The sequence below is a fragment of the Chiloscyllium plagiosum genome, unplaced genomic scaffold (genome assembly GCF_037043375.1).
Source record: "Chiloscyllium plagiosum isolate Xiang-an unplaced genomic scaffold, Cpla_swu_hap1 HiC_scaffold_6, whole genome shotgun sequence".
NCBI lineage: Eukaryota > Metazoa > Chordata > Chondrichthyes > Orectolobiformes > Hemiscylliidae > Chiloscyllium > Chiloscyllium plagiosum.
In genome coordinates this window covers 3,961,212-3,986,601 of record NW_028270144.1, presented here as the reverse complement: position 1 = coordinate 3,986,601, position 25,390 = coordinate 3,961,212, and the positions used below count along the sequence as shown (strand labels likewise).

The 25,390-nt window shown below is 40.1% G+C and overlaps 1 protein-coding gene across 3 annotated transcripts in view; it reads left to right on the top strand.

The window, feature by feature from the left end:
* Positions 1–25,390, top strand: part of tdrd3 (tudor domain containing 3) — a 143,591-nt gene that overhangs the window by 26,408 nt on the left and 91,793 nt on the right. For 2 of the 3 annotated variants that reach the window (XM_043691162.2, XM_043691164.2), the window contains exons 4-8: positions 2,591–2,751; positions 8,939–9,080; positions 11,849–11,920; positions 16,297–16,443; positions 17,968–18,114. In XM_043691162.2, the coding sequence (XP_043547097.2) occupies positions 2,591–2,751; positions 8,939–9,080; positions 11,849–11,920; positions 16,297–16,443; positions 17,968–18,114 (669 nt within the window). The remainder of the gene's footprint in view (positions 1–2,590; positions 2,752–8,938; positions 9,081–11,848; positions 11,921–16,296; positions 16,444–17,967; positions 18,115–25,390) is intronic. The other variant, XM_087987866.1, reaches the window with a different exon arrangement.

The following is a 25,390-nucleotide window of genomic DNA, read 5'->3' as shown; positions in this document are numbered from 1 at the left end:
TCCACTTGTCCTGAATCTTCCACATCTGACTTCCACAGACAAGGCTACATTGGGAGTTTTGTGTTCCTTAATTCTCAAAGGCACAATGGTCCGTCCCCTTTCCTTTCAAACAAAATAGTTGATACGTTCTGCTTCTCCATGACAGAAGTTGCTTTCTTCTCTCAACAGCAATGGTTTCTTTGTGTCTCCTTGTATGTTGAGAAGCAGTTGTCCCCTTTCACTGAGTGCTGTACAAGTGTGAAAACTGTTGATTTCAATATGTTTCTTCTGGCATTCCTCCCAACTCAACAACAAGCATGTTTCTGATGTGGGATATTTCTGGATTTCACAAATCTTTAGACTGATCACATAAATAGTGGCTACAAAAGCAGGTCAGAGCCTCGGAGTAATGCAGTGAGTAACACACCACCTGACTCCCCAAAGTCTGCTCACCATCTGTAAGGCATACGTCAGCAGTGTGATGGAATACTCCCCCCTTGCCTGGATGGGTGCAGTCCCAACAGCACTTAAGAAGCTTGACGCCATCTCTGATAAAGAAGCCTGCTTGATTGGCACTGCATCCACAAGCATCCACTCCCTTCATTTCTGGCACTCAGAGCAGTGGGAAGTATCTGCAAGGTGCACAGCAGAAATTCAGAGATCCTCACACAACACCTTCCAAACGCACAACCACTTCCATCCAAGAAGGACAAGGGTAGCAAATATATGCGAACATTACCACCTTCAAGTTTCCCTCCGCGCCACTCACCATCCTGACTTGGAAATATATCACCGTTCCTTCTCTGTTCAGTCAAAATTCTGGAATTCCCTCCCTAATGGAATTGTGGGCCAACCCGCAGCAGGTGGACTGCAGCGGTTCAAGAAGGCAGCTCATCACCACCACCTCAGGGGAGCTGGGGATGCGCAATAAATACTGGCTAGCCAGCGATGCCCACATACCACAAATTATTACATTTTAAAAAAAATCCTTTAAAAGAGTCCAGCTATCATGACAATTGGAAGGCTCTCAAAGGCTGACTGTGATGTACAACATTGAAGTCACCATGCAGCTATTTTGATATTAGGAGCCCATTCAACCTGCTGGACAGAACTTATTCGTTGAATAGCATAAGTCTTTGAAAACTGTGCTTTTAAGTTTCCATGAAGCTGATTGGAGAACGTTGTGTTTGCCACTTCCTTCCATCTTGTTAAGGTATGGGTTCAATTGGAAAATGCTAACTTGAACCCACCAGCATCATTTGCATTTGAAGCAAGCTCAATAACAGGATCTTTATGGGACACCGGACAGCATGACATTCGGGTCAAACCGTTTGCGAGCAAAGCAATGGATCTCAATTTTTTACAGCATAGAAGGAGACCATTCAACCCATCATGTCCATGCTAGCTCTCCATATAAGCATCTGCTTTGTGATTCTTTGATCTTCTCTTGAAACTTATGCGTGTTTATGTATGAAAATATCTTTCTCGTCACTTTTTTGCTTGTTTTACTTATTAATTTGGATCCATGCCCTCTCTTTCGTATGTGAGAATGCTTTCTCCCTGTTTGTTGTGTTCAGACCCCTCCTGATTTTGAATGGCTCTCTCCTCTTAACTGAGGTGTTAAACCCCGGAGCTGTTCTCTTTAACCTATCCTACGTTCTCACCAGTGCTTTCAGATCTGTTTTAAATTATGATACCTAGAACTGAATGCAATTCTTCAACTGACGCTGAAATTATAATGGTATACACATTCAATAGCATCTCCTTATTCTTGTAATTCGTGCAGCTATTAATAAAACGATTGACACTGCATGTTTTATTAACTGCTTTCTCAAATTGTCTTGCCATCTTTCATGACTCAGGCACTTCACATTCAGGGACCTCTGCTCTTCAACTTACTTTGGAATTATGCCTTGATTTTATTCCTTCTGGAGGCAGCAACCATACCCTGTCATGCCATAAGTATTTTGTAATTGTCATTTATATCAGTTTCTGTCAAAGAAACCCAAACATATAAATAGAAAGCAGAAATCATCAGCAGTGCTTCACCCAGAGGCCCACTGAAGATGTTGCCTAGTCGGGTGACGAAATGTCTGGAAATGAACCTTCCAGCTCAGCGAGCAAACCTACATCCAGAACCTCAACCTGAGCTACAAATCTTCTCAAAACTCACCAAAACCAGCTGAATGACAGAAAACAGAGCCCCCAGTTAACGAATGCTTTTGATTTATAGAGGAGTTTGACACTGGTCAATATTGCAAATCTTGCTTTTTCTGACATATGCTACTGATCTACTTAGTGTAAAAGGACACAATTTGAAAATTTGCAGCCAATATTAAGCATGGTTGCAATGTCAATTGTGACGTTGGTGCAGTGAGCAGGTAAGTAGCAGTTGAAGTTCAATGTGGACAAGTGAGAGTTGATACATTTTGGAAACAACCTAAAATCAAGGCATAATTCCAAAGTAAGTTGAAGAGCAGAGGTACCTGGATGTGAAGTGCCTGATGAAGGAGCTTTTAGTTCTTTCGAAGTTCGTGTTTCTTTTTATGTGGGAAGCAAACAAAAAATTCTTTTTGAATTACTTACTCTTTCGTAACCTACTTATTTCTAGCTTGAAGGTCCATGTGTCTTACAACTACAGAAGATCAGGAATATATCTGCTCCAAAAGATCACGAGGAATCTCAAGCTGCACCAAGAATGTTGCGTGTGCAATTGACAGATGGGAATGTGAATTGCATAGGAATAGAGTTTAATCATCTGTCTAAAATCAGGTGAATTTTACCCTTCTTTGAGCCAAAGATTACAAGTATCAACCATAAAGATGATATTTCAGAAGATTTGTTTATCCATTTTTGTGCTGTCAACAGTGAAAGTTTGAATAAATGTTGCATATTTTCATATTTCTGAGCACTAAATGTTAATACATAATTTCATTTGTGGCAGTTATCATCCAGTTTTGTCCTGAGGCACTCTGAAATATTTGTTTGTTGCTCTAACTGTACTGTTGGATTGGAAAGCTGCACACCTGGTTTTTGATATTTTCTTCATTTCTCACTTTTTCTCTCCTGAATTTACCAGACCATGTTTTATTTGGTAACAAAACTAAATTAAATGTTCTTGATGTGAGACTTGCAGGCTGTCAAATCAGTGTTAGCATATTCAAATCTCTCCTGAGCCAGAAACCAAACCCAGTTCCTTGTCTGCAGGCTAGCTGGGTAGCAATCATTTGAATTGTGATGCCTTTGGTTGATTTTAAACAATATGTGCTTATTTCCTTTTTAGCCCAAGACCTGTCAAGTTTGTGTTTGCATACAGATTAAGACTCCATAAGCCTTTGGATTGTTACTGTTAGCAGAATACATGCTCATGTACTTGCTGACTACCTTGAAAATAATTTTTATAGGATGGCAGTTCAGAGCCTTTTTGCATTAGTTTGAGAGTGCTACGTGAAAGTAATTTGTAGCAGTTTGATGGGAACGTTTGCAATCAATGGGTCAAATGACCTTTTTCTATTCATTCACAGGATAATTGTGTCACTGGCTCAGGCAGCATTTGTTGCCCTTGAGCAGTGAAAAGTAGGTATTGGCCATTTTTCCCTTGAAGCTTGCCCTGCAATTTAATAAGATCATGGACAGTCTGATTGTAATCTCAAATCCACATTCCTGCCTACCCTGTTAACCGTTGACTTCCTTTCTTATCAAGAACCTATCCATCTCTACCTTAAATATTCAAAGCCTTTGCTTTCACCCTCTTTGAAGAAGAGTTCCAAAGACATATGAACCTCTGACAGGAACAGTTGTACTTCATTTCAGTCTTAAATGGGAAACATCTTATTTTTATACAGTAACATCAAGCTCTGGATTGTTCCACAGGAGTCAACATACTTTTCACATCTACCCTATCAAGCCCCCTCAGCATCTTATGTTTCAACCAAGTTGACTCTTTTATAAACTCAAGTGAACCACTTTGCCAGTCCAAGAACTCCCCACAAGCAGCCTGCTCATTGCATTTATTAGCTTAAAAATGTGTTGCTGGAAAGTCGCAGCAGGTCAGGCAGCATCAAAGGAACAGGAGAATCGACGTTTCGGGCATAAGCCCTTCTTCAGGAATGAGAAGGGCTTATGCTGTCTCATTGCACCCCCCAAGTTATCTCCTCTCCTCACCTGCTGCACTTTTCCAGCAACACATTTTTAAGCTCTGATCTCCAGCATCTGCAGTCCTCACTTTCTCCCCATTGCATTTATTCGTCTCTCAAACACATTTCTACCCTTCATTCATTAAGGAGACCAATACTCTGTGCAGTACACCAGGTGTGATCTCAATAGCGTCCTGTATAAATGAAGCATAACCTTGCACTTGTGTATGCAATGCTCCTTGCACAAAATGGTGACATTGAATTAGCCTTACTAATTACTTGCTGTACCTTCATCAGAGCCCTTCGCAATTAACCTACAAGGAGAACTAAATCCTTGAAACTCTGGCATCTTAACATTTATCATAGAATTATCTTTATTATCACGTCTATTCAAATGAGTACAGTGAAAAGTATATGGGTCACCACTTGCAGCACCATCTTGGGTACAAAGGTACCTATGTGCAGATTCTTCATTTAGATAATATGCTTAATTTCTTGTCAAGGTGGACAATTTCACATTTTTCCACAGCATCTACCATTTGCCAGATTTTTACCTATTCACGTAATCATCTATGTCACTTTGTAGCCTTGTTTTGTCCTCTTCACACTTGCGTTCTGGTCTATGTCCCATCACTAACTTTGGCAACCGTACCATTGGTCCCTTTTATCCAAGTCAATAAGGTGAGGAGGTGAGGCACACCACTTGCTACATCATGCCAACCAGGAAAAGATCTATTGTTCTAATTGTGTCCTGTTAGCTAGCCATTCTTCTATCCATGCTAATGTATTAGCTCCATCACTACCTGCCTTATTTTCCACAATAATATCTGATGTGGCATCTTGTCACATGCTTTCTGGGAAACAAAGTACAGTGTCTCAACTGGTTGTCCTTCATCTGCAGTGAATGTTATTCCTTGAAAAAATTTGCATTTTTCTAAGTATCCTTCTATAACATCAGAACTTTTAAAATCCTTAGCGGTCGATGTTAAGCCTGCTAGCTATAGTTTCCTGCTTTTTATCTCCATCCTTTCTTGAGTAGAGGAATCATTTGCAAGTTTCCAATCAGCTATGACTATTCCAGATTTAAGGAGTTTGCAAAAATAAAACCAATGTATCAACAATGTCACCAGACCCCTATGATGAAGTCCTGAGAGGGGGGGAAAACACTGAAGCATGTGATGGATGTTGTAAAGTAATCCTCCAACATAGATCAAATTGAAGTTCTACAGAACATGGCCACTTATGAATGGTGTGGACGATTAAACAAAACCCATGAAATCTCCATCCTCACTAGTTGGAAGCCCACAGGATCAGTGGGAAAAAAAACAAGGTTGAAGCATTTGCAATTATTACAAGCCTAAGCTTCGGGTGAATGGGCTATAGCGAGGTTTGAGAAGATTTGGATGTAGGTTTGCTCACTGAGCTGGAAGCTTCATTTCAAGATATTTTGTCACCCTACTAGGTAACATCTTCTGTGGGCCTCAGGCGAAGCACTGTACATGATTCCTGCTTTCTATTCATACGTTTGGGTTTCTTTTGGGTTGGTGATATCATTTCCTGTGGTGATTTCCACAGGGAAATGACATCACCAACCCAAACATATAAATACAAAGCAGGAATCATGTACAGTGCTTCGCCTGAGGCCCACTGAAGATGTTACCTAGTAGGGTGATGAACTTCCAGCTCAGCGAGCAAACCTACATCCTGGATGGACCATCTCAGCCTTCTCCTGATGTCACATTATGATATGAGTCTGTCTTTGGCCAATTCAATTTAATCTGGGTGATAGCAACAGAATTGGATAAAGTGCAGATCCATGGTCCTGCCAAACTTCTGACTAGTGCTGGAGACTTGTGTTCCAGAATTAGTCATGCTCCTGGTCAAGCTTGTCCAGTGTATTGAATAGACAATGTGAAAGATCGTGCAGCTTATATCATGCTGCCAAAAAATTTAAAATCCAATCCAACCGGTTATCAATCCATCAGTCTGCTCTTGGCAATCAGCAAAATGATGGAAAATATTGAAGCCACTGCTGCCAATGACGAATTCAGTAATAACCTGTTTATTTAGGTTTAGGGTGGAGTTAAATGGTTCTTGTCCTCTCTACAGCCTTCAATGAATAAAAAAGTTGAATTCCTGAAGATAAGTGAGATAACTATTGTTGACATAATCTAATGCAATATTTGATTGTGTTGAATCAAAGACTCCTTGGAAAATAGAAGTCAAGGAAACCAAGAGGCAAAGTTCTCCAGAAGTTGGCGTTATATCAAGTATTAAGGAAGATGGTTTTGGTTGTTGGAGGCCAATCTTCTCAGCCACAGGACATCATTGCAAGAATTCCTCAGTGTACTTTTTTTTTCTGACTTAACCTGTTCAGATATTATTACATACCTTTGGAGCAGGTGGGACTTGAACTCGGGTGTCCCTGTTCAGTGCTAGGGACATTACCATGCACCACAAGAGCCCATAGTTCCTGAGGGTAATGTTTTCAGTCCAACCATACAAAAAGAATTGAATATCAATGACCTGCCTTACATCATAAGGTCAAAAGTGGGGATTTTCATTGGTGCTGAGTGTTTCTAAAATCTATAAAATTCTGAAGATGCTTTGTTGGCATTCAATGCATCAACTTTCATATTTTTATACAGTACTTCCAATGTAAGGTCCAAGCTTTCTCTAGGTAACGAAGAAGCCTAACCACCACACTTTATCCCTATTTAAAGTCTCGTTCAGCATATGAGGCCCTTCATCCCATGACTCTGCACCAACTCCAGTGCACTAATCCCACCTCCAAGCATTTGGCCCAGAGCTTTTAAATGTTATGATGCTTGATTTATTTTGTTGCATAACTGAAGATTGTGAGGTTTCCCACTTTACTACCCTCCCAGGCCTTGCATTCCAGATTCCTATCATCCTTTTAGATGAAACATACTGTCCTCAAATCCCTCTAAACCTTCTGCTCTTGACTTTAACTTTCACTCGCTCATTATAGCGACTGTCCAACCATAGCTGATTCCTCTTCACCCTGTGCATGTCCCCCAATCCAGTATGCCTTGATCAGCTCCCCCTCAGCCTTCTCTGCTGTATAGAAAAGAACCTGAGACTATCTAACCTCTCTCCATAGGTAAAATGTTCCATCGCAGTTGAATCTCACTTGCAGCCCCTCCAGTGCAACTACATCTTTCCCCTCATGTGGTAACCAGAACTGCAAACAGTACTCCAGTGTAGCCTAACCCAAGTCTTGTACAGTTCCAAAATAACCACCTTGCTTCTAGTCAAAAGACAGACACAGGACATTACCAATAGAGTACCCTTTGTCGTTCAGTACTTCCCCTTGAGCAGAGAAACTACGCCATGTTCTTAGCAGCCTTCAACATGTCATGAATGATGACTAACATCTCACCAAGATCACCCCTACACCTCCACTTCTCGCCTTCAAACAAGCACCAAACCTCAAACAGACCATTGTTCGCAGCAAACTACTCAGCCTTCAGGACAACATCGACCACAACACCACATAGCCCTGCCATGGCAACCTCTGCAATGCATGCCAAATTATCGACATAGGTACTAATATCATGTGGGAATATCACCCACCACCTATATGGCAGATTCTCATGTGATTTTGGCCAATGTCATCTACCTCATATGCTGCAGGCAAGGATGCCCCAAGGCATGGCATATTGGTGAGACCATGCAGATGCTACAACAATGAATGAATTTACACTGCGCAACAATCACCAGGCAGGAATGCTCCCTCACAGTCAGGGAACACTTCAGTCAAGGATATTCAACCTCCAATCTTTGGATAAGCATCTTCCAGGGCGGCCTTTAAGATACAAAACAATGCAGAATTGCTGAGCAGAAACTGATGATCAAGTTCTGTACCTCAACCATGATCTTGGATTTATGTTGTGCTATATATAACCCCACCATACTGTTCTGTATTTGTAAAATCTTCCTTCCCTTTTACCACCATCACCTTGATAACTTTTCATCTCTCTACCTTTAATTAGTTTGTATAATTTTAGATTATTTGTTATTTTGGTTAGACCCTTGGCATGCGACTCTTACACCACACTTGTATAAAACATGATTGGTCTATGTTTGGATAAAGATATTATTTGACTTCCTTTACCTACATTGCATCTAACCCCAAAGATGTCAGCCTTTCCAAGAAGAGAATGCTGAAGAAATGAGGAAGCAGGCCTATGATTGCTGTCATTACCATTAAAAAAGTATCTCTCTGATTTATCTACTAGCTCTTTTAATGCACAAAAAACAAATGCTACAATACTGGACATCTGCAGCATAAACCAAAAATGCTGTCTGTTCTCAACAACTTTGGAAGCATCTGTGAAAAATGAAACAATTAACATTTCATTTTAACCTTTCATCATGTCTGTCGCAATTGAACTTTGCATTAATTGGAACAAGGAACTTTCTAACAATTTGACTTAACTTTGATTTAAGGAAATCAATTTTTTGTAACATTTATTATTATTACTTGTTAATTATTTAAACTGTTGTTTCAAAATTCCATGAACATTATCTTTGGACTTCCTGCGAAATATTCAGTACAGGTGATAGGCCTGACATTTTCAGGGAACACTGATATTTGAGACATCATTTTTGCCTTCATGCTTATAATAAAGCTTGTCAATTTAACATCCTGTTTGAAGCTGTTAAAAATAGTATGTCGGAATTTTTGCAACGTCGTGTTGCACTTCACTCAATTTGAGCCAATTATTTGCAGTTTTGTTCATGCTTCAATTAAATTTATTTGCTTAATGAAAATGGTTTTTCCATTTGTTTCCTGTTAGCCTCAACACCCCACCTGGCACAAAAGTAAGATTATTTGGAACTGTTAAAATAAGGAATGGATTTCTATTGTTGAGTGATGCCAATATTTTTGTCCTTGGTGGTGAAGTGGATCAACTAATTGAGAAGTGGGCATTGCAAAGGGTGAGGAAACATTTAATATTTTCAGCTGGAATAATACTTTGATTTCAGGAAATTTATGATTTAGTTTTCCTGAGAAGCAAGTTGTTCATGAAACTAGAAACTGAACATTTCGCAAACAATTGGTTGAAATGCTAAATTATTTCATTCACATTTGGCTGTTTTCCAAACAAATTTTAAGTTTGCTTTTCAAAAACTTAGACCAGTGGTTTACACAATGATTATTCACTACATTTTGGCAAAACAAACAGACTTTGTTCTTGGTTCAGTATCTTTAGAATCCTTCTACAGACATAACAGTCAGCACCTTTCAGATTGATGCTGAGTACAACTTAACTGAATTTTTTGAAGAAGTAGCAAAAAGTTTTTTGATGAGGGCAGAGCAGTGGACCTGGGTCTATATGGACTTCAGTAATGTGTTCAACAAGGTTCTTCATGTTAGCCTAGTTAGCAAGGTTAGATCCCATGGAATAAAGGGAGAACTAGCCATTTTGATATAGAACTGGCTCAAAGGTAGAAGACAGAGGGTGATGGTGGCAGTGAAGGGTTGTTTTTCAGACTGGCGGCCTGTGACCAGTGTTGTGCCACAAGGATCGGGGCTGGGTCCACTGCTTTTCATCATTTTATATAAATGATTTGGATGTGAACATAGGAGGTATCATTAGTAAGTTTGCAGATGACACCAAAATTGGTGGTAGAGTGGATAGTGAAAAAGGTAAAAACAATGACTGCAGATGCTGGAAACCAGATTCTGGATTAGTAGTGTTGGAAGAGCACAGCAGTTCAGGCAGCATCCAAGGAGCAGCGAAATCGACGTTTCGGGCAAAAGCCCTTCATCAGGAATAAAGGCAGAGATAATCTCTCCACGCTTCAGGCTCTCTGCCTTTATTCCTGATGAAGGGCTTTTGCCCGAAACGTCGATTTTGCTGCTCCTTGGATGCTGCCTGAACTGCTGTGCTCTTCCAGCACCGCTATTCCAGAATCTGGATAGTGAAAAAGATTGCCGAAGAATATAACTGGATCTTGATCAGATGGGCCAGAGGACTAAGGAATGGCAACTTGAGTTTAATTTAGATAAATGTGAGGTGATGCATTTTGGAAAGGCAAATCGGAGCAGGACGTATACACTGAATGGTAAGGTCCTGGGGAGTGTTGCTGAACAAAGATTCCTTGGAGTGTTCTTTGAAAGTGGAGTCTTTGGTAGATAGGATAGTGAAGGAAGTCTTTGGAATGCTTGCCTTAGTGGTCAGTGCATTGAGTATAGGAGTTAGGAGATCATGTTGTGGCTGTCATGGACATTGATTAGGCCACTTTTGGAATACTGTGTTCAATTCTGGTCTACCTGCTCTAAGAAGGATGTTGTGAAACTTGAAAGGGTTAGAAAAGATTTACAAAGATGCTGCCAGTTTGGAGAGTTTTGCGCTATAGGGAGAGTCTGAATAGCCTGGGGCTGTTTTCCTGGGAGAGTTGCAGCCCTACAGGTAACCTTTATAGAAATTTATAAAATCATGAGAGATGTGAATAGGGTAAATAAACCAGTCTTCTCCCTGGTGTGGAGGAGTCCAAAACTAGGAGTAAACGTTTAAGGTGAGAAGGAAAAGATGTAAAAGGGCCCTAAGGGGCAACTTTTTCATGCAGAGGGTGGTGCATGTATGGAATGACCAACCAGAGGAAGTGGTGGAGGCTGGTACAATTACAACATTTAAAAGGCATCTGGATGGGTATATGAATAGAAAGGGTTTAGAAGGATATGGGCCAAGCTCTGCCAAATGGGACTGGATTAATTTAGGATATCTGGTCGGCATGGACAAATTGGATTGAAGGATGTGTTTCTGTGGCTGTACATTTCGATAACTGTCTATCGGAACACCCATTTTATTGCAGACAAATTTGTGGCTTAAGAAATGAGCTCCAAGGTAGGAGTTTCAACTGACTGTAAAGCTGGTGCAATCCTTGTTTGTACCTGTTCCCCCACATTGATCATCATTTCAATTTTGTAATGAAACACAGGCATTAGACTTAGGTTACAATTGTTTTGATTTGAATGCAAAATTAAAATGTTCTGCAATAGCTGAACATTAGTTCTGCAGTGCATTATTGGTATGCAATTTTAGGAATGAAAATGTAACTAACCCATTTCTGAATAGAGTCACACAACACAGAAACAGGCCCTTCAGCACGCTGTCTATGCTGACCAACAAATACCAAATTATACCAATTCCGTTTACATGCACTTGGTCCATAGCCTGCTATGCCCTGGCAATTTGAGTGCTTGTCCAGATTCTAAAACGCTGAAGAGTACCTCGACCATGCTCTCAGGGATCACTTTGCCAAATTCTACCACCCTCTGGGTGAAAGAGTTTTCCTCTGATCCCCTCTAAACCACTTAATCGTCACCTTAAACGAGAATATTTACGTCAGTTGGGGAGAATTTGCTCGAAGGTTTGTTATTTGTGCAGTATGAATTGTCCTTTTAGGATATTTAAATAAATTTAATTTGTTCTTGTCGTTGACTTTTTGAAATATGCTATTATTTGTACATTATTGTGCTACAGATTTGCTATCACTTTTATTGTTTGTAATGACAACCTCTTTAAATGTATGATCTCTCATCAAATACTCAAATTTCTAATGAATCCTTTGATTTGGTAAAGAATCCTATTGACTAGTTTGATAAAGTAAATGCCTAATTTTGATTTCTTCTGTTGTTATATTATTTATTAAAGGGTTATATAATGCTCTCTTTGAAAAGTGTATTTTTTTCCCCCCAGAGTTTGGCAAAATATAACAGAAGTAATATTGGAACTGAAGGTGGACCACCTCCTTTTGTCCCTTTTGGTCAGGTATGACAGATTAGACCTTGCTTCTCAGTGAATTATAAGTTGTGAAAGAAAAGAACTTTGCACTTGTGTTGTCCTTAACATGTCCTTTGAAGATCTCAAAGTATTATGAAACAGCATTTTTTTTATTCCTTCTCCTTGTTGACTTGTAGGCATCCAGGAATCCATTGTAACGTGCTACAGTTTCGGTTGCATTATCAATTCACATTTTGATCTGTGACTGTGGGGTAAATGTTGATCATGCTACTAGGGGAATGTGCTGTGTCAGAACTTCAATTTAATGTAGTACACTGAAATCTTAAATTATTTTCTGTTGTGAAGTCCTGCATAGAAACAGGCCCTTCAGCACACTGTCTATGCTGACCAACAAACACCAAATTATACCAATTCCGTTTATGTACACTTGGTCCATAGCCTGCTATGTCCTGGCAATTTAAGTGCTTGTCCAGATTCTAAAATCCCACATGAGTACCTCAACCTTGCTCTCAGGGATCACTTTGCCAAATTTTACCACCCTCTGGGTGAAAGAGTTTTCCTCCGATCCCGGGGACCTGGGTTTGATTCCAGTCTTGAGTCTTTGTGGAGTTTGTATATTCTCCTTGTGCCTGTGTGGGTTTTTGCCAGATGCTAGGATTTTTCTCCCACAGTCCAAAGATGTGCAGGTTGGGTGGATTGGCCATGTTAAATTGCCCTATAGTGTCCACAGATGTGCAGGTTAGATATGTTAGCCATAGTAAATGCAGGGCTGCAGGGACAGGTTGGGGGTCTTAGTGGAATGCTCTTCTGCGGGTCAGTGCGACTTGATGAGCCGAATGACCTCTTTCCACATTGTAGGGATTCTATCTCTGGCCTAAATCTCCATGAAATCAGCTGATCAGCTTCATTACTGAATAACCCAAGTCTTCTGATAATGGAAATGGTGAATGACTGAAGTGCTAGATGTGCCTTTGTACCCTGAGTCTTAGTGTGGGCATGGAGTCTCAGCATGCACATGTGAGCTGTACTTCTCAAGAAGCTTTAACTTTTGCAGATTTTTCCCTATACCGATTACACAGTTCAATACAATGGTGCAATCAGATGGCCAAAACTGTTAAAACTTGACTGTTTCAAAAATGTTTTAACATATGTACTTTAGGCTTTCAACCTGCTATGAAAAGTTGTAATCAGCAGCATAAAACAAGTAAATCCTCTCTAGTGTCAAAGCACAACAGTAAAATGTCCTTTGAAGACCAGTGAGCCTGACATCTGTGGTGGGAAATTGTTGGAGTCTATAATTAAGGATTGGGTAACTGAACACATTAAAAATTTCAGTTAATCGGGGAGAGCCAACATGGAGTCATGACCGGTAGATCACGCCTGACAAAGCTCATTGTATTCTTTTAAAGCGGTGACAACGATATGGACAGGGAAATATCTATTGATATTTACAGAGACTTCCAGAATGCATTTAATAAAGGCCTATGTAAAAGCCTGTTAACAAAGGAGAAGCCTGTGGAATTGAGGGCAAATTAGTGACATAGCTGGGAAATTGTTTGAATGGCAGGCAACAGAAAGTAGAGATAATGGGTAGGTAATCAAATTGGCTGGATGCAACCAATGGTGTCTCGCAGGTATCTGTGTTCAGTCCTCAAGTCACATTTATTAATGACTTGGGTCATGGCTTAAGAAGTCCTAAATTCAAATTTGCTAATGACAAAGTTAGGTGGCATTGTTGACAGTGCAGATGGTGCAACACAGTTGTAAAGGAGTATTGACAGACAAAATTGTGGCAGTTGGAATTCATTGAAAGCAATTGTGAGGTTATCCATGTTGGATTGAAGAAGAATAGATCAGGGCACTTTGGTATGAAGTTTTAAAAAGAAAGTGGATTAAAAATACACTGAGACTTGGGGGTTCAGGTGCATAGGTTTTTAAAATGTTAGGTACAGGTGCAGAAAATCAAGAAAGTTAATGGGATGCTGGCCTTTATCTAGAGAGCTGGAATACAAGGGTGAAGAAATTGTTTCAGTTATATAAAACCCTGGTTAGACCCCACTTGGAGTACCGTGAGCCAATCTGGGCACGACATCTTGTGAAGGTTATATTGCCCTTGGAGGAAATACTGTGTAGGTTTGCAAGAATGACACCTGGACTTCAGGGTAAAGTCATAGAGAGAGATTGCACGAATTTCCCTGAGAATTAAGGAGATTATGGGGTGATCTGATCAGGAGTCTTCAAGATATTAAGAGGAGAAGACGGAGCAGGTAAAGATCAACTATTTTCCCTGGTTAGGGATTCGAGAATTAGGGGATGTAGTCTGAGAAGTAGTCATAGAGATGTACAGCATGGAAACAGACCCTTCAGTCCAAGTTGTCTATACTGACCAGATATCCTAAATTGATCGACTCCCATTTGCCAGCATTTGGCTCATATCCCTCCAAGTCCTTCTGACTTATATACCCATTCAGATGCCTTTTAAATGTTGTAATAGTACCAGCCTCTGCCACTTGCTCTGGCAGTTTATTCTACACGTGTACCACTGTTGGGGGTGGGAAAAAAGAAATGCCCCTTTAAGTCCCTTTTACATCTTTCCCCTCTCAGCTTAAATCTGTTTCTTCTAGTTTTTAATTCCCGTACTCTGGGCGGGAAAAAGATCTTAGCAATTTACCCTATCCGTGCCCCTCATGATTTTATAAACTTCTATAAGGTCTCCCCCTCAGCCTCTGATACTCCAGGAAAAACAGCTCCAGCCTATTCAGCCTCTCCGAGTAGCTCAAACCCTCCAACCCTGGCAACATCCTTGCAAACCTTTTCTGAACCCTTTCAAGTTTCACAACATCCTTCCTTTAGCAAGGTGCCCAGAATTGAACGCAGTATTCCAAAGGTGGCCAAACCAATGTCCTGTAAGCTGCAATGTGACCATCCAACTCCTATACTCAATGCACTGACCAATAAAGGCAAGCATACCAAATGCCTTCCTCACTATCCTGTCTACCTGGGAATTCACTTTCAAGGAACAATGAACTTGCACTTCAAGGTCTCTTTGTTCAGCAACACCCCCAAAACTTACCACTAAGCCCTGATTTGCCTTTCCAAAATGCAGCACCTCACACTTAGCTAAATTAAACTCCCAGCTGCTATTCCTTGGCCTATCTGATCAAGGTCCTGTTGTAGTCTGTCCACTACACCTCCAGTTTTGGTGTCATCTGCAAGTTTACTAACCATACCTTTTAGATTCACATCCAACTCAATTATATGAAGTTAGGCCAGACCATTCGGGCAGATGTTAGGAAGCACTTCTGCACACAAGGGGCAGACCTTTGGCACTCTCTTCAACAGAGAAAGCTAAATTCAGCATCAGTTGTTAATTTTAAATTTGAGGTAGATTTTAAAAAATTCAGCAAAGGTATTAAGAGATTTGGGCCAAAGGCAAGTTATGCCACAGATCATCCATGATCCCTCTGTGGTGGAACAGGCCTACTCCTGTTCCTATTTTCTATCAACTTCTTGACCGTTCTTCACAATTTAGCATGTCATCTTTGAAATAGAGGAGCTTAATTGACTGTGGTTCGTGTTTATCATGGTTGTCTGGAAATTCCTGTTTGAAGTGCTTGTGTTGGTTCTGGACAGTATTGAATCTTAAAAATCACACAACACCAGGTTATAGTCAAACAGGTTTATTTGGAAGCACTAGCTTTTGGAGTGCTGTTCCTATATCAGGTGATTGTGAAGTATAAGATTTTATACTCCACAACCACCTGATGAAGGAGCAGTGCTCCGAAAGGTAGTGCTTCCAAATAAACCTGTTGGACTATAACCTGGTGTTGTGTGATTTTTAACTTTGCACACCCAAGTCGAATACCGGCATCTCCAAATCAGTATTGAATCTGATTCTGATAAATGCTCTTATTCTATTGTTTGCTACTATACAACATACCAGGGTTAGCAGAGGAATGGGCACTTACACCAGGCTACAGGTTCACAAAAAGTTTAAATTCTTATGGAAGAAAAAACTAAAATACAACTAAAGTAAAACTAGCAAACAAAAGTTAACTACTTTGTCCTATTTGCAGTACTGTCTGTTTCTGAGCATTAGATAGTTCTCACCTGTTTCTGTTTGCTTTGAATAGATTGCCCATTGCAATCAATACAGTATATTTTTCAGGGTGTGCACGGTAGTCTGCTGGACCTGTGATTTTCACCAAAAGAAAAATCTCACTACTATTTTTTTCTGATGTATTTATCCTTAATAATTGAACAAAAAGCAAGCTGAATTTCTCATTTTTTTTTCTTTTGAAGAATTTATTTTTCAGCCACCAAAATCATTGTGGCAGGTAAACTTTTTTATGCACTTCATTTGACCACCTTCATTTTGTATTCATTCAAATTTTCTTTTGCAGAAATGCTTAACACGTGATCAAGTTGATAGCAGAGATCTTGATAAGAGGAAAACATTACAGGTTTCTAACACACAAAAAACTGCTGGAGATGATGAATTTGAAAAGCAAAGGATTGCTGCTATTGCAGAAATTAGCAAGAATAAGGAGGTACAGTATTAGGTTCCTGACAAATATTTTTCTCCGTTGTTTCGACGTGATGTGTCATATTTAGAAATTGTGGTTGAAAGTAACTGCAGATGCAAATGGAGATTATATACCCGTCCAATTACAATTACTTCGGGCAGAATTAGGTTTGAATAGGTTTATTTTGAAGGAACAGTTTTTTTTATTGCTACTACTCACATGAGCTTCGGAATTCAGAATATCTTGAGTTATTGAACTTGTGTTACTGGCTTTTCTTCTGTTGCATCCTTTTGCAGCAAATGTCTTGGCTCATTTCACTTGACCAATTTCATATCAATCTTCATTTTGACTTCGCCCACAAATACATCTGATGTTTTCTAGCATCTTAACATTACTATCAGATTTCCAGTCTAATGGGTAAGGAACGTTTTGACTTGTTTCTACCATGGACTTGCATGTCTACAGGTATAATTCATCCAAAATCTTCCTTGTGGTCATTGTCTCTTTAGCTTACTCTATTTTTGGTTTTATTTTTGGCTAAAAGAAATGTTTGAAGGCAAATTCAAAGCCTTTATGGAAATCTACTTTATTAACAGGAATACTTAGGAGTTCAGTACCCAGTCACAAACATAATGGCACTTAATCACCAAACATCAGCTACTGAGAGATAACAGCGAGATACACAGAAGGCTATTACTTGAGGCAATATTTTGCTTCTGATGTACAGCCCAACAAGTTATGCCACCTTCACTGGAGAGCTGTCAAGATTAAAAAGATTGTCTCAGCCAGCTGCCAACAACTGAGAACTCACTTAAAAACAGTCATTTACAAAGAAGAATCGTCATTCACGCATGAAATTACCCTTTAATTTGGATATTTGATCCACCTGGAATTCTTGTCATGTTTGAACAGAGTAGCAGTTATGATCTTGGATGGAGGTTTGCTCGCTGAGCTGGAAGGTTTGTTTTCAGACGTTTCATCACCATACGAGGTAACATCTTCAGTGAGCCTCTAGATGAAGCACTAGTGGCATAGCCCGCTTAGTGGTTATAGCAGGCTATAGCACCAGTGCTTCATCCGGAGACTCACTGAAGATGTTACTTCGTATGGTGACGAAATTTCTTAAAACGAACCTTCCAGTTCAGTGAGCATGCCTGCATCCAGAATCTCATCCTGAGCTACAAATCTTTTCAAAAGTTGTGATCTTGGTCTCTTTCCGAAAGCTGATGTATTTTGGAGCCCACCGACATTGGAAACTCAGTTTATTCAGGATAAGTTACATTCATAGAACTCAGCAACTCTGACAACATTACCGTTGATGAATGTTGCTTCTTTAGCTAAACGTGTTCTATTTACAGAAATAAGTTTGAGCCTGCATTTTATCATCTGTAGTTGTGAAGAAATGCGTGCACTTCACTGCTTTATTAGGCAAAATTTACAATACAAGTGGAATAATTTTGAATCTGTTCAGATCCCTGCACTTAAATCAATAAGGTCACAAGCAATAGATTTTGATAATTTGCCAATTTTTTTTTTCTTAAAACCAAGGCAAAGATATTTGGTGGAGGAAGCAATGTCCGGAGCAATTTGAATTCGAGTGGTGCAGGCACCAAGAACAAGGATCCTTTCCAGAAAAATAGAGAGGAAAAGTATACAAAGGCAGATGGGAAACCTGAAGGAGTATATCGAGAATTGGTAAGCTTTTAGGGTTTATGTAAAATAATGCATTTACTTCAGTTTTTTTCCTTGTATTGATGGTGTTAATGTAATAATGCAATGACAATTCCTGTCAAACTGGGACTCTGAACCACTTGAGTATACTTAGAAATTCAGTGATCAGTATTCATAGAGTAAATTCCCGAGGAGTAGAATTTCATAATTGTAAACTGGTTGAATGGCTTAGAAAATGAAGTTGGTCAAGGTTTTAAAGTGTGTTTTGATAATTCATCATTTGCTGGAATTTATACAGTGAAGGCACTGCAGTTAACTGTGGACATGCATATATTAGGGGTAAAATAATTGACTTGGATTCATTTTCCCCCCAGTTAACGTCCATCGTTTTGTACATGTGTATATAATAGCTTGAATGGATGGGGTACACTCATTTATGTTGTTGCTACACTTCAGAGCATGAATTTTGTCAAATCTAAACTAATTTTGAAAAAAATCCACATTTTTTTTTGTTTTTATTTTCTATAAATTTGATTCCAAGACTTCATGTTATTACAGCAACTTTTGTTTTAACTGGCACCTTCTCAACTGGCATTCTTGATAAACTAAACTGGCAAAAAGAAAAACGTCGTTGTGATATACAGCGATGTCTGAATATTTATGCTCTGAATAAAGTGTCATAGTGATGTGTATATACCCTGAATTACTTTTCTATTATTTTCTGTGTATATTTACATTGACTTTAGGGGGTGTGTTAATGTTTTACCTCGTTTTTTTTTAAAGGATGTTGAGGTCATGAAGCTTGACTTGGTCAGGGTTTATTGCAGTTATGCGGACCTCTTGGTTATTCATAATACTTGAACAACCGGCACACTCCTGGCCATGGGAGCTGGTTAATAAAATATTTGCTATAATACAGATGCTTGTAAAGGGAGTGTCCCAACCATTTTGGTCTCTGTAAAACTTAATTAAGAATGAAGAGAACCAAGTGCAATTTACTTGCTAGTTGTCTGAGAGTTCTTCATTGGTGGCTTGATTATATCACTCTTGCCATGTTCCTGGTAATGCTTTTGACGTGGAGCTACATTGAAACTTCACAAAAGGTGTAATTTACAACACACATTGTTGTTATTTGTGAAAAACCTACTTAACTATTCGTTTGGATTTTACAATTGATATTAAACCAACTGCAGAAAGTAAAAAGGGGAAATGGCTTTGATTCATCTTATTTTTAAGTGTCCATTATCACTGTTCCTAATTATAGGAGCGGCACGGTGGCACAGTGGTTAGCACTGCTACCTCACAGCTGCCTCACAGCACCAGAGACCTGGGTTCAATTCCCGCCTCAGGCGACTGACTGTGTGGAGTTTGCACGTTCTCCCCGTGTCTGCGTGGGTTTCCTCCGGGTGCTCCGGTTTCCTCCCACAGTCCAAAGATGTGCAGGGTCAGGTGAATTGGCCATACTAAATTGTCTGTAGTGTTAGGTAAGGGGTAAATGTAGGGGTATGGGTGGGTTTCGCTTCGGCGGGTCAGTGTGGACTTGTTGGGCCGAAGGGCCTGTTTCCACACTGTAATCTAATCTAATCTAATTATAGTCAATTTTCTCCCAAAATTGACATTAATCTCAGAAATTGCTGGAGAAACTTAAGGTGGTGATAGTCGTACAGTATGGAAACAAACAGAACCTTTGGTCCAACTTGTCTATGCCAACCAGGTTTCCCAAACTCAATTAGTCCCTGCGTTTGGCCCATATCCGTCTAAACCCTTTCTATTCACATACCTGTCCAAATGTCTTTTAAATCCGGTCACAAAATGGAAATTTTCTACAGATAGTACTTTTTACCAAGAGCAATAGATATTTTGAAATTTTCTCAACAATCACGCTCAGTTTTTAAAACTGTGCATGGCTGTGCAGGTTGGATGGAGAGCCCACAGGATATATAGGGTTATAAAAGTAGGGTTGGGGAGAAGAGGAGGGAAGGAGAGGTGGGATGCTGTTCAGAAGGTCAGTGTAGACTTGATGGGCCAAATGGTCTGCCCCCACACTGTAGGCATTCCAGGATTCTTATACAATTTTGTAACTGTTCGTGCTTGTATCATTTCCTTAGGTAGTTCGTTCCATAAACCCACCACCATGTATGCGAAAAAGTTGCCCCTCTGGTCCCTTTTAAATCTTTCCCCTTAAACCTGTGCCCTCTACTTTTGAGCTTCTCTACCCTAGTGAAAAGACCTTCTGTATGCTCCTCATGATTTTATAAACCTCTATAATGTCACCCCTCAGCCTCCAATGCTCCAGGAAAATAGCCCTAGCCCATTCACCCTCTCCCTATAGCTCAAATCCTTCAATTCTGGTAATATCCTTGTAAATCCTCTTGCACCCTTTTCAATTTAATAACATGCTTCCTTTACAGGGTGACCAGAATTGTACACAGTACTCCCAAAATGGCCTCACCAATGTCTGGCAGCATCTGGGAAGAGAAAACAGAGTTAATGTTCTAAGTCTGATGACTTTTCATCAGAATGGCAATTTGTTTTTGTTGTAAATCTCCAGTTCTGCAGTTGTTTGTTTTGTTTTATTTATAGACGTTAAGCTCATTCGCCTATTACTAACTGTTTTCTTCATCCCACTTTTTTTATCGTGGGTAATGTTTTCTATTTTGCAACTCATGAATGCCATTCGCCACCTTGTAAAACCACAGGATTTAGACTGGCAATGGATTTGTCAGCTCTTAGTCCCAGTTTGTTTAGAAAATTATTTGGATTATTCTTAAATTCCCACTACATCCCAACAAGTGTTTTGTGGGGTTTTTTCTGAATAGAGATGCAATAATTAGCTAAGTGCTTCTCCCTTTCCTTATTCTGAATGGTCTGAAGGTGGATAAATCACTTGGACTGGATGGACTACACATCAGAATTCCAAGAGAGATAGCTGAAGAGATAGTGGAGGTGTTAGTGGTGATCATTCAGGAATCACTGGAGTCAGGTAGGGTCCTAGAGGACTGGAAAATTGCTAGCATAACATCCCTGTTTAAAAAAGGAGCAAGGCAAAAGACAGGAAATTACAGATTGATTAGCCTAACCTCGGCCGTGGATAATACCCTGGAATCCATCGTGAAGGATGAGATTTCTGAATACTTTGGAAGTGTTTGGTAAATAGGGCAAAGTCAGCATGGTTTCATCAAGGGGAAGTCATGCCGACAAATCTGCTAGAATTCTTTGAGGAAGTAACTAGCAGGATGGACTAAGGAGAGCCAATAGATGTTATACACCTAGAGTTCAATGTGCCATGCAGTCCTTTCTGGATATAAGTTGCTTGCTGCGCTGGAAGGTTTGGTTTCAGACGTTTTGTCACCATACTAGGTAATATCATCAGTGAGCCTCCGGTGAAGCATCAGTGGTATAGCCTGCTTTTTATTTGTTTAGGTTTCCTTGGATTGGTTATGTCATCTCCTGTTCTTTTTCTCAAGTGGTGATAAATGGGATCCAAGTCAATGTGTTTCTGAGAGTTCCGGTTGGAATGCCATGCTTCTCGGAATTCTTGCGCGTCCCTGTTTGGCTCATCATAGAATGACGTGGTGTCCTTCCTCATCTGTCTGTTAGAATACTAGTGAGAGAGTGGGTCATGTCTTTTTATGACTAGTTGATGTTCATGTATCCTGGTGGCTAGTTTTCTTTGTTTGTCCAATGTAGTGTTAGTACGTTACTGAGTAAGATAAGGGCCCATGGTGTGAGAAGCAAGGTGCTAGTGTGGACTGAAGCTTGGCTATCTGACAAAGCAGGGAGTGGGGGTAAAAGTGTCCGTCTGAGGATGGCAGCTAGTGACTAGTGGTGTCCAGCAAGACTGTTGGGACCACAACTTTTCACTTCATACTCTAACTATCTAGATGAAGGAACAGATGGCATTCTGGCTAAATTTACAGATGGTACAAAGATAGGTAGAGGGGCAGGTAGCATTGAGGAGGTAGAGAGGCTGAAGAAAGATTTGCACACGTTAGGAGAGTGGGCAAAGAAGTGGCGGATGGAGTCCAACATGAGAAAGTGTGAGATCATGCACTTTGGGAGGAAGAGTAGAGGCATGGACTCTTTACTAAATGGGGAGAAAATTCAGAAGTCTGAAATGCATAGAGACTTGGGAGTTCTAGTCCAGGATTCTCTCGAGGTAAACTTGCAGGTTGAGTCAGTAGTTAAGAAGACAAATGCAACGATGGCATTTATTTTGAGAGGACTTGAATTTAAAACAGGGATGTACTTGAGACTTTGTAAGGCTCTGGTCAGACCACATTTGGAGTATTCTGTGCAGTTTTGAGCCCTGCATATCAAGAAAAGTTTGCTGGCCCTGGAGCAAGTTCACAGGAGGTTCATGTGAATGGTCCCAGAAATGAAAAGCTCAATATGTGAGGGACATTTCAGGACTCTGGGTCTATACTCAATGGAGTTTAGAAGGATGATGGTGGGTATCTAATTGAAACATACAGAATACTGAATGGCCTGGACAGAGCAGATAATGGGACGATGTTTCCATTGGTAGGAAGAGACTAGGACCCAGGGCACAGCCTCAGAATAAAGGGATGACCTTTCAAATAGAGTTAAGGAGAAATTTCTTCAGTCAGAGAATGGTGAATGTATAGAATTGCCACAGAAAGCTGTGAAGGCCAGGTCATTGAGTTTATTTAAGACTGAAATTCTTGAGTATCAAGGATGACAGGAAGAAAGTGGGGGAAAGGAGTTAAGAAACTTAAACTTAGAAGCCATGATTGAATTGTGGAGCAGATTTGATGGGCTGAATGGTCTATTTTCTGCTCCTGTCTTATTGTCTTTGCAATTTTTCCTGCTCTGCCTTCAAAAAGTTATTTTGGCTAATCTCTTGAGAACAAAATTAATGGTGTTTTCATTCCTGGGGGCTATTTTGTTACCAAGTTATGAACTTAATACGGCACAATTTTTGATCAAAAATAGGATGTGTCTGATGACTTGCAGTACTAACCAAGAGCACTGTCTTGAATGAATTCTGTGAAATTATCTTCCATGCCTGACTCTAAATTTGTTTCCACTGGCCAGGAGCGTGTTAGAATAGACATGTATAAAATCTCAAAGTTATTGATGAGGGTTTCATAAGCAGATGAGCGAATGCAGGAGTAGATTCAGGCAGATTTGTGAAGATGGAAATAAGTCGAGTTACTGATAGTACAGATATGGAGTCAGTCACCTTGAGTCAAATATATCAAGGTTATAAGTTTTGGACAGGGATGGAGTTGATGGCAAGGAAGTGGCGTTTGTGACAGGACAATGAGTTATTTTCCCAATCTTAAATTTGATGTTTCTGCTCATCCAGTACACCCTTGTGGAGAAACAGTCTGATGCTTTCGGTCATGGGGCTGTCAAGAGATGTAGAGCTATGTGGTTATATACCTGATTTTCTGGGCGGTTTTTTGGACTATTTTACCTACCTATAACACATGCAAAAGAGGCATGGGTGAAAAGTAGAAACTTGAGTAGGTAATTCTCTGGCAATCATTAGCTGTGTACAATGGGTTGTGGTGTGTCCAGTTTGATCCAGCTGGACATCAATTTGAATCAGGTGTTAATGTTTAAGGGTTTCTCATGATTATGTTGTTCTGAGTGCTAGACATCACACATTTGGAAGTTATTGTTGAAGGAGCCTTGGTGAGTAATTGATTGTAGTTCACCTTCTCTTGCAGGATATACACTGCTGTCAGTGTGCGTTGATGATGGTGAAGGGAATGAACGTTGAAGGTGGTGGTTACGGTACCAGTCAAGATGTCTGCTTTGTTCTAGGCAGTGTTAAGCTACTTGAATATTGTTGGAGCAGCACCCATGCAGACAAGGAGAAAGTGTGCCATTATGCCTGGCTTGTCCCTTTTTAGATGGTAGATAGGCACTGGAGAACCAGGGGGTGAGTTAATTGCTGCAGAGTTCTGAGCCTCTGGCCTGCTGTTGTGGATCCAGTACTTATGTGGCTGATCAGTAGTAATCTTTGTGAAGGCTTCGCTGATACCAGTACCGTTGAATGTCAAAGGACAGTGGTTAGATTCTCCCTTGTTTGATATGGCCATTTCTTGATATTTGATTTGATTGACTATTGTCACGTGTACCGAGATAAATGCTGTTTTGGGTGCAAACCAGACAAATCATACCTCACGGTAGTGAAATAGAATGCAGAATATAGTGTTACAACTACAGAGAAGGTGTAGAGAAAGATCAACTTATAATATGAAGGGTCTGTTCATTAGTCTGGTAACAGCAGGGAAGAAGCTGATCCTAAATCTGTTAGTATGTGTTTTCAAACGTTGGAACTTCTGCCTGATGGAAGAGAATATGACTGGGATGGGAGGGACCTTTGATTATGTTGGCTGCTTTCCCAAGGCAATGCAGACTAAGTCAATGGAGGGAAGGCTGGTTTTTGTGATGAACTGGGTATCAGTTGCAACACTCTCTAATTTCTTGTGGTGTTGGCAGACCAATTGCCAGATCAAACTGTGATCCATCCGATAGGATGTTTTCGACAGTGCATCTATAAAATTGGCAAGAGACATTGTGGACATGCAAAATTTTCTTATCCTCCTCAGGAAGTAGAGGCATTGGTGTACTTTCCTGACTGTAACGTTGATGTGGATGGACCAGGATAGATCATTAGCAGTGTGAATGTTAATTGCCACTGCTCAGCCCAAGCCCAGATGCTGTTCAGGCCTTGCGACATAAGAATGTGGACTGACTCAATTTCTGAAGAGTTGCAAATGATGCTGAACATTGCACGGTCATCAGCAAATATCCTCATTTCAGGCATGACAGATAATGATGAAACTGATGAAAATGATTAGGCCTAGGTATCATGACAACAGATGACAGTTTCCTGGTGCTTACTGTTGAGTCCAATTTTGCTTGAGCTACTTGATGCCACACTCAGTCAAATGCTGAGTTGATATTGCGGGCAGCCATTCTTGTTTCTGGGGTTCAGCTCTTCTATCTATATTCAGACGAAGTCTGAGATCAGGACCTGAGTGGAACTGTTACAGACCAAACTGTCAGTAAGAATGTTATTCTTTTGCAAGTGCTACTTGATAGCTGTGACGAATGTATGGCATTAAGAAGTGTGTTTGGTTCTTTTCAAATGAAGTGTTTGAGACAGAGGTGCTGAGCATTCAGCTTCATGTCAGGTAAGCAGGTTGTGAGGTCTCGTGGTTTTATTATTAGAAGTTGGAACAATCAAGGCAGTCTGAATGGTGGAGTCAAGCTGCCACAGAATCAGAATTTTTTAAAATTTTAGCTTTCAGTAACAGTT